This window comes from Tasmannia lanceolata, unplaced genomic scaffold (assembly GCF_043159265.1).
Source record: "Tasmannia lanceolata isolate RefF3 unplaced genomic scaffold, GAP_Taslan_0.1 ptg000007l, whole genome shotgun sequence".
NCBI classification, from domain to species: Eukaryota; Viridiplantae; Streptophyta; class Magnoliopsida; order Canellales; family Winteraceae; genus Tasmannia; species Tasmannia lanceolata.
The window spans coordinates 14,591,427-14,601,576 of record NW_027518684.1 but is presented as its reverse complement, the minus strand read 5'-3'; the positions used below and the strand labels follow the sequence as shown (position 1 = coordinate 14,601,576).

Genomic DNA, 10,150 nt, shown 5'->3' with positions numbered 1-10,150 from the left:
GTTCAGATGGGAGGGTTAGGATCATCCTATGGAACTATTTTTGGGGCACAACCTATTTATGTTGTGCCCAAACAGATGAACGGTTTGGATCATAAAAAAAAAGTGGGCTGTATTTGAGACTTCATGTGTTTTCACGGTCACCCATCATATAAATTCTCTAGATTAGAAGTCTTGAAGTTTCCTATATGAGGAATGATAGATGCAAGAGTGCCCTTGCATAAAGGACCGGAAAAGAACCCTTGTTGGATGCGCGTCATTTTTGGTAACCTTTTAAAAACAGTTGAAAAAGTAAACTCAATTGGCACTTAATGATATGGATCCAATCAAGGGCCTTTTTCAGCCCTTTACGCAAGGGCACTCTTACATCTACCATTCCTCTTTTTATATTGTGTTTGGCTGCACAAAATCCTAGCCACCATTGGAATTCAGTCTGGTTTCGGGATGCCATTTTTTGCTTGGCTACTAATATTGCAGTGAACTCTACTAATATTGCAGTGAACTCCCCCGAGACTCCCAGATGTCTCTAGAGTAATCATTCCATGTCTACGGTAAAATACTTGTCCCCTCCTTATAACTTTGAGGCAGACTTCCACAAAAACGATGGAATTTGACTCGAAAAGTATTCGGAATTGTGCTCTCTTTTTTCTACCCCCCCTCTTTTCTCTCTGTATCGATAATGACACCCCCTACTTATTACCCTACTCTACAAGTCTATATTGCATTAAACTACCCTTAGACTACTACGCACGGAGTCGGGGAATTTATAGTGGTTGGAGAGTAGTGGAATAAGTTGTTAACGTGGAGAAGACGAGCATTGTAATTGCCTGTATTTACATGGGAGAATAGTGGTAAGTAGTGTTTGGCTATGAGGCAATAAGTAATGGGTGTTATTGAAACATAGTATTCCGAATAGGGAAATGATTTTAGCACTCCCCTCTTTTGATAAGTGGCGAAAGCTTCTTGTCGTTGTTGTGTTTAACTAGCATTGTGAGAGCTCTATGGGAACTGTAAATAGCCTTTTGACTGCCCTTCTAGCACTAAAAGACAAGAAGCTTTCGCCACATATCAAAAGACTAAGAGTGCTAAAATCACTTCCCTTGTGAATATGGGCACCATTTCTCCAAAGTCCAAACTAGGCAACGTGCCCACCTCTATACGCATGCACCTTCCCTTTTTTTCTATAATGCCCAACGTACCCTTGTGCCCTAGATATTAGTATTCGCACTCGCCTTCCTTATTGAATTCTATCCCACAACAAAAAAGAGAGCAGCCACTAAAAACCCTTGTCTCTCTTTTCTTCACTTTTCAGCTGTTTTCTTCCCTCTCTGATTTCCTGCTACTATCTTTCCTTTCATGCCCTAGATTAGTTTGGTGTCTCCGTTTGTTCTAATCTCCAATTCAATTTTTCGGACTCATTGGCATCTGGGTTTCTTTGATTACCCGGTACGTGTATCAGAATATATTCCCATTCATTTTATTTTATTTTTCCATTTAAAATCGAGCTCGATCCAAGACTTTATTTTGGTTCCAATATCATGCTTCATCTGATGGTATTTTTTTTCCTGCTCATGTGTTTGCTGGCGTACTTATGTGGGTTATGATCGGGGTTTTGTTTTTGATCGATATTGGTGTTCTGGCATGTGGGTTTTCATTTTTTATGCTTTCTTTTTCACGATTATATTGTTGAAGGTATGGTATTGGGGTTTTGTTTTTGATCGATTTTGGTGTTCTGGCATGTGGGTTTTCATTGTTTATGTTTTTTTTTCACGATTATATTGTTGAAGGTGTGGTATTGGGGTTTTGTTTTTGATCGATTTTGGTGTTCTGGCATGTGGGTTTTCATTGTTTATGTTTTTTTTTCACGATTATATTGTTGAAGGTGTGATAACCGGGTTTTTTTGGTTCTGTTTTTCTGATTGAATTGGCTGGTCTGGGATTGGCTTTTTGGCTTTTTTCCCTCCATATGAATATGTTATCGAGAGTTGAGATTTTTCGGATTGTTTTCTATGCTTTGTGATTTTTTTTTCTCCTTTCATTGGATTTGTTGGTTTGGGATAAGGGTTTTCTGTTTGGTTTCTTGTTTTAATGATTGCAGTGTTGAAATTTAGCATTCGGGTTTTGTTTTCCTCTTTGTTTCGGAGTTTTTGTTTTCCTCTTTGAAATTTAGCATTCGATTTGTATGTTTGAGATGTGGGGTTTTGGTTTCATTTATAATTTTTATGGTTGAAGTATTGAAATCAAAGATTAGTGTTTTTTGGGTTTTGTTTTTCTGATTTTTTTCCCATATTTGTATGATTGCGCTTGTTTTTCTTATTGAATTTGTTGATTTAGGATGTGGGCCATGTTTCATTACTTGTTCCGATGATCTCACCGTTGAAAGTTTAAGATGGGATAGATTTAGGGTTTTTATTTTCTGTTTGAGTTTATTGTCGTGGAATGAATATTTGAATATCTTCCTTTTTCTGTCTGACTGTTGACGACGTTTAGTATTAGGGTCTGTCGTATTGTGATGTGGTTTTTGTTTTATGGTTTTGAATTTAAATACCGGAAACTTCCTTGTTGGATGGGAAGCTTGCTTCCCCAGAAACTCTCTTTGGAAGCTAAATTCTTCTCGCTTCCCAAATTTAGGAGAAACACGCTTCCCAGACGCTTCCTATGCATTTCCTCTTAATTAAGAGCACGCTTCTTGTTTAGGTGATTATTTCTTCCTAAAAGAAGATTTTCTCCTTTTGATAATTTTGATGGAATGTATGTAAAAAAGAGTGCATTTAAAACTTGAAAACTCATCTTAAGTTTCGAATAAAAATTATGTGGATCTTTGTTCCATAAACTTAACTTTAAATACACATGAATAAAACACGTGGAACTGTAAATTTCGAAAACTTATAATTCTTATTAGTCATGAAGTATTCTTTTCTAGTTGTAATCCTTACCTTTAGTAGCCATTCTTAATCTCCCATAATTAGGGGTGTCAACGGATCCACTTCGGATCGGATCCACCCATGTCTTAGTCATGATCCATTCAAATCCCTTATCGGTCGGATCGGATTCGGAGTGTTCTTCGGATCCTACTTCTTGTGTCCCGGTCACGATCCATTTCAAATCGGACCGTCCATTGGAGTGTCCTAGTAGATCCTACTCACAAAACGGAAAAAAATCTCAGCTTTCTTCATTTGAAATGAACTCCTAAACTTCCTCAATTCAGAAAAGAATTAGTCACTATATCTAATAACAATCCATGATTTTGATGAAGAATAGGATTTTATTGTTGAAAAGTACTCCAATGTTCGAGGGTGCGTGACGATAAAACTTTCTAGTAACTAATTCTTGTTGAGGGTGAGTGGAAAGTTTGCATGAAGAAAAACCGAATGAGGGAAGGAAGAGAAAAAGATGTCTTGAAAAGGGGGGAAGTGGAAAGTCATAAGCTAAGCAATATTTAGTTCATTTTTATGAAAATACCCCTCGTTTAAGACTTAATATAAGAAATATTTTGAGGGTATTTTAGTAAAAGGACTTTGGATCGTGACTATCCATCAGATTTTTTTGCCATGTCTGGATCATGATCCGAATTTTTTCGGATCTTATGAAAAGGGTCATATGTCCCTGGATCCTTCTAATGTGCATATATCCTGTCTATTGAGGTTTGGATTCGGACTATCCATCGGACCGTCTGGGTCCATTGAAACCCCTACTTGTATAATCCTACTATACTATTTCTATGTACTTCTTCTCCGCTTCCAATGTGGCTTATTACTTGCTTTATGTTGACTTTCAATGAGGTTTCACACATATTTTCTCTTAACTTTCTTTAGAGCATTTCCGCTTCCTGTATTTTTGCTTGTCTAAACTCCTCGCTTCCTACTTTTGCTTCTCGCACCGCTTCTTGCACTTGCTTCCCACTTTGGCAGCTATCATTTTGATTGTTATTTCATGATTGTGATGTTGCATTTTTTTAGTTTTCTTGATTTTCTGTTCTGTTGATTTATTTGGTATCTAGTGTAATGACTAATGAGTATAGGTCTTTCCTATAAGTGTGTGACTGATGGTTTAAAATCTCCGTGGCTCTTCTCGAATTTAATCTCGTCGGTGAATTGTTTTGTTCGGCTGGGACTTGTGAATTGAGTGACTGAGAGTAAATTCTCAGTGAGTGGGAGTAAAAAATGTTAAAGAGAGAATCGAACAGCCGCAAGATGTTCAAGTCAGACTTGGTCTATTGGGTTTTGACTTCTAGCCTTTTAACTATGTTTTTGTATGATTAGTTATATTTTGAGTGAAGGTATTTTCTGCGAAAATTCTGATTATAAAAAGTTACTATCCAGATAGATGCAACTAGAATTTAATTTGCCAATTGAAAAATGGCTTTGATTATTCATGTTCAGTTATCGTTCAAAAAAAAAAAATTTATTTATGTGCAGCCATGTTGCTTCGGCACATGATATGTTTTTTGGTGTCAGTCATGGAGAATGAAGAAAACTGGCATGCTGATGAAGTTATGTGCGTCTTATTTGTAGTTCCTAAAATTATAAATGGAAAACATATATAGAACTATAAACTAATAGGAATGAAGTAGGATTATATAAATATTTTTTTGAATGGTATAGATTTGTATAAATATATACAAATAATTCCTACAAAAAAAATCTAAAACTTCCCTGTGTTCATATCTTCAACATCCATATCTTATAGGCATTCCTGACATGGTTATTGTTTATAATATGGCCTCTGCTTGTTTCAATGATCTGTGGGTTTCTTTATGTTTAAAAAATTATGTGGTATGGATGGAATGGTATTCAACTTCAGGCCTTTAGCAGAAATCTTTTGATGTAAACCATTTCATCTATGATTCTGCCTGTAACGTTGGATTTCTTAGAATTTATTATATCGTGTTTTTTTTTTTTTTTTGATGTTCCTGGATCGTGATGTCATTTATCTAAAATGCAGTTGGAATCTGGCATATTGCTCGTCCTGTATGGAGTTGGGGTGACTGTTTATGTTTGAGGTTTCAAGTCTGAAGACTGGGGGGTTTACGTTGTCATTGTCTGAAGTTCTGACTTGAGCCACCTGGTCAACTTTTTGGGTGTCAGGAGATTATTCAGTAAATAATATGGATGCCCAAATGAATTTCCAGCTAATTACTTATTCGGAAGAGATTGTTGATGGGGAGCCAATCTTTGTTTCATCAAATTGCCATCCTGTGAAAGCTTTGAATTTTGAACCTGCTGGACTTGCATTTCATTCCGCCGTACTTAAACTTCTTGGTTTATTTGAGGAAGAAGATGCCGATGCCGATGATGAGAGTGTGGCATATGATAAAGGTCATGCTTATTTGCCATCTTCAGATTCATATAGCAGTAAAGGGAAAAAGAAATCAGGCGCCGAAGGCCAACAACAAGACCATTATGCATTGTTAGGATTGGGTCATTTGCGTTTTCTCGCCACAGAGGAACAGATAAGAAAGTGCTACCGTGAGACTGCCTTAAAGCATCACCCTGACAAACAGGCTGCTCTTCTACTTGCCGAGGAAACCGAGGCCGCAAAGCAAGCGAAAAAGGATGAGATAGAGAATCATTTCAAATCCATTCAAGAAGCCTATGAGGTTCTGATGGATCCCGTGAAGAGAAGGATTTATGACTCCACAGATGAGTTTGACGATGAAATCCCGACTGAGTGTGCTCCGCAGGATTTCTTCAAGGTATTTGGCCCGGCTTTTATGAGGAATGGGCGATGGTCAGTTAACCAACCAGTTCCAACTCTAGGCGAAGAGAATACCCCATTGTCGGAAGTGGACAGCTTTTATAATTTTTGGTATGGCTTTAAGAGCTGGAGAGAGTCCCCACATGAGGATGAATTTGACCTTGAGCAAGCTGAGTCTCGTGACCATAAAAGATGGATGGAGAGGCAGAATGCAAAGCTTAGAGAAAAAGCGCGGAGGGAAGAATATGTGCGTGTACGTGCTCTTGTCGACAATGCTTATAAGAGGGACATGAGGATTCTTAAGAGGAAGGAAGAAGAAAAAGCTGAAAAGCAGAGAAGAAAGGAGGCCAAGTTTTTGGCAAAGAAACTACAGGAGGAAGAGGCCGTAAGAGCTGCCGAAGAGGAGAGGCGGCAGAAAGAGGAGGACGACAAACGCGCAGCTGAGGCAGCTTTGAATCAGAAGAAGCTGAAAGAAAAAGAAAAGAAACTTTTGCGCAAAGAAAGGATCCGCTTACGCACTCTATCAGCACCAGTAGTATCCAAGAACTTGCTTGATCTCTCTGAGAATGACGTGGAGAGTTTATGCATGGCCCTCGAAACAGAGCAGCTAAGGAGACTAAGTGATGAAATTGAACGCAAAGAAGGGACTCAGCGAGCACAAATTCTGAAAGATGCACTAGGAAGTGATAAGAGTAAGACAAATGGTATGAGGCAGGACGAGAAGAACCCGCAAAATGAAAATGGGGTTGCTGCACAAGTCAAGACGGAAAACCCATTAAGTAGTTATGAGAAGAAAGAAAAACCATGGGGCAGAGAGGAGGTTGAGATGTTGAGGAAAGGCATGCAGAAATATCCAAAGGGAACATCTCGGAGATGGGAAGTGATATCGGAGTACATTGGCACTGGGAGATCAGTAGAAGAGATTCTTAAGGCGACAAAAACGGTTCTTCTTCAGAAGCCTGACCCCACCAAAGCTTTTGATTCCTTCCTTGAAAAGAGAAAGCCAGCACCGTCCATTGCATCGCCTCTTACAAGCAGAGATGAATTGGAAGGTGTGGCTGCTGATGCGATTGTCAATGGTGCTCCTAAAATAGCACTCGAGCAGCCTTCCGGAAGTGGTGGGAGCCACAATATTCCCGAAGGTGGGTCTGTTCTAAATGGTGTTTCTCCAACCACGGAACATGATGTGTGGTCTGCTACTCAAGAAAGGGCACTCATTCAGGCTCTAAAAACATTCCCAAAGGAGACTAACCAGCGTTGGGAACGAGTTGCTACTGCAGTTCCTGGGAAGACGGTGAACCAGTGTAAGAAGAAGTTTGCAGCACTGAAGGAGAACTTTAGGAGCAAGAAAAATGCCGATTAATTGGGCTCCCTTTGATAATCCCTGATAATATTTCTGTCTATCAAAATGGGGTTTTATGTTACTTTTGCTGATAGAGTTAGCTACAGAGAGCAATTTTTTCTTCTGACAACGGCTTTTGTTGTTGCTCTGTTCCAAAGATTTGTCTGATATTCTGGATTGGGGAGCACTTGAGATGGATAACTTCCCAGAATTTCGCCACTCATCTCAGTGTTAAAAGGTAACATATGTTAAAACCATATCTTTTTTTTTTCCATGATTCCAGGCAATAATCACTGCCATTCTTGGTTTGTGTTACAATGAGGAATAGAAAGGTGGGGGTGGGAGTTGAAGGGTGGAACGAAGAGTGGTAAGCTGTAGGGCGGCCATGTCTCTTTGTACAAGTAGCTGATCGATTTTTGTACTAGAGTGCAGAGTTTCTCCTTCATAAGTCCAATATTTTAGATAAATTGATGTGTTGGCAACTATTATTGCCTGGAAGCATATGATATTTTTGCTTGCTATATTTACTACACAGGTTTACCTCAGTTGGGTTTTGCCTGAATGTGAATCATCTTCTACTATTTTTGTTGTGTTTTGTAATACTGAAGTAGAAGTTGTGAAGTCTTTAGTCTTTACTAAAATTGCTTTACAAGCTAATATGACTGAGAATCAACAGCAATGATGAGAAATACTATCAACACAGACTTCGCCAACTTCTGCTGTGGATGAACAACCTTAGGATATGATGCTGTGAATGTTGGTATGGTTCAGACAATGCTGGGATGACAAAAACTACAGATTATGACTGGGGTGGAATCAGAATACCACCTCTTGGGAGGGGAAACAGATTCTGGCATTTCCCCCCTCCGAGTTTGCCCCCGTGTGAATTCTGCCCCTTGATTTGATTATTTTTAACCGAATGCCAGAATCGGGCAGTATTGGAATCACATCTTGATTCCAGTGCCTGATTCTGGCAATCCAAATGCACCCATAGTATTTACCACCCTCAGGTTGAATCATAATTCTTTAAGAGATTGAGCCTGAGAGCTAGGTGATTGGCCAACTTTATTTTGGAAATACTAGCTAGAGGGGCTAATCACCCTTCTAGCTAGAACAATGATTAGCCCCTTCTTGTAAGCACGTTCCAAGGAGCAGCAATGAATGATTTAGCATATATACTAGTTGGAGGCTGCTTGACTGTTGGGTTGCATGCGTGAGATTGCACCCCCGTGTGGCATGTGCATGTGAGTTAGCTCTTCATATTATAGATGTATGGAAGAGTCTTGCCTTATCGATGGTCCAGGGCTGTTGGCTGAGGTGTAGAGATTGTTTATCCCTTGTGTTACCATATATATGTGCATCATACGTTGATGGGGGGCAACTTGTCCCCTTCATCTTTTTCTGTATGTTTGTTCCTTAATCAATAAAATCACCTTTCTCAAAAAAGTAAAAAAATAAAAAAATAAATTTACAGATCCGTGTTGAATGATGATAATTTCTTAGCACCCCCTTGAAATTGATGCCCTAGGAGGCACTATCATATCAAGGGTGTTGGTTTACAAAACCCGAGGATCCTTGATGAAGTGAGAATAAAATGTGGTGGGGGCAAGAGGGTGGTTGTTTGAACACATAGGTTAGTGAAAGTGATATTTGCATTGGGAGGGAGGTGGCAGCTGTGGCATGGATAGCAGGCATGGGAGAGAGGCGAAAGTGGAGAGGTTTCAATTTGAGTTGCCGAAAATGGTGAACATGATAAGGAGCAGATCCCAGTGGGAGCTGCAATAGTGGAGTCATGTTGGGGCTTGTGGAAGGAGATGAAGAGGCGACGGTTCCATCTGGGTCGCTGTTGACTCTGGAGTTGGGTGGTGGGAGTAGTAATTTTCAAAGGTGTAGTTTCCATCCTTCTAAAACATTTTTAAGAGTTGGAAGGTGGGAGTGCGGATGCAAATGGCCAGAGCCTCTGTATATAGGGACTAGGAGGTGCTGCTGGCATTGATGATCTACTTTCGAGGCTTTGACTAGGATATTCAGTTTATCGCAACAAGAGATTATGTTGACCGCGGAGGATGTGCACATGGTTTCGCGCTTGATGATATTGGGAGGGATTTTGATGCTCCTCTGGATGAAGAGAGGGAAGCATGAAGAGCACTTAGTGAAGCTGTAGGATGTGGTGAGAGTAGAACGAGGATCATATCATGGAAAGGAGGGTTATGCCGACTGGATGCGATCGTGAAAGACAACGTAGGGTGGCTCGTGGTGTTCAAAGATCACACTATCGACTCTTAATGTATTGGTTATCCTTCGGTGTGTTAGGATTCGGAGTGCAAATGGGGTGAATTTTTGGGAGTTCGGGATGATCTCTTGCCATAAAATCGAGTCATGTTAGGGTTGATTCAAATTCATTTTTAATGCAAAATCTCAACCCGATCTGACCCAATTTGCATGCCTGGTTAGGATGGTCAGGGATAGTGCGAGGGTTCACTACAGTGATTTTGGTGGTTGCTGAACAGGTGGGTGTTGGCTTCCATTGGTGATGGCGAATATCTTGGTAGATATGACAAATTTTGTGGATTTAGTGCTAACTGGGTTGGCAGTGGAGAGGGCGACTTATATATTGACAGCGCTGCTGGCCATTTTGCAACTTTGGAGAAGGGAATGGTGGGATTTTGTGCGTCCAAAGATGAAGGTAGTGAGGTGGCAGGAGGTTAAAGGAAGGCACCTCTGGATCCCTGACTAGGGGTGAAGGCAAGTCATTCATTCCCCTTATTGTGGAGCATTTGGTGAGGGGAGCGAGATGTCACAGTCGGCTGTGAGTTATGTTGCATGATTCTTTGCCCCCTGTGCCGAATCCGTGTCGACACGTCTCCGCACCCGAATCGGACTAGGATTTGCGTGGGACACACCCGGATTCTTGTCGTAACCGTGTCCCGCACGAATCCTCTTTTTTTCAGGTGAATCCGACTCATTGTTGCCTCTTTAAAAATGTGAATCCTATATGTTTTCCCTTTAAGTGTGTTTTCTTCTGTACTTATTTTATATGAAAGGACAAGGCATACTCTTTTAATAAAAAGCCTAGCGCCTCGACCCCCTTATTCCTTCGACTCTCTTTGATAA

At 40.2% G+C, this 10,150-nt stretch overlaps 1 protein-coding gene across 1 annotated transcript; it reads left to right on the top strand.

Annotated features, from left to right (window-relative positions):
• Positions 1-1,230: 1,230 nt before the first annotated feature.
• Positions 1,231-7,503, top strand: LOC143882036 (uncharacterized). The gene is made up of 2 exons (XM_077385421.1): positions 1,231-1,443; positions 4,942-7,503. Exon 2 carries the CDS (start codon positions 5,105-5,107, stop codon positions 7,055-7,057), a length of 1,953 nt encoding a protein of 650 aa, XP_077241536.1. The 5' UTR covers positions 1,231-1,443; positions 4,942-5,104; the 3' UTR covers positions 7,058-7,503.
• Positions 7,504-10,150: the final 2,647 nt, after the last annotated feature.

What these genes read in the sequence shown, in the direction of transcription:
- LOC143882036 (XM_077385421.1), top strand. Translation starts at nt 5,105, where the DNA reads ATGGATGCCCAAATGAATTTCCAGCTAATTACTTATTCGGAAGAGATT.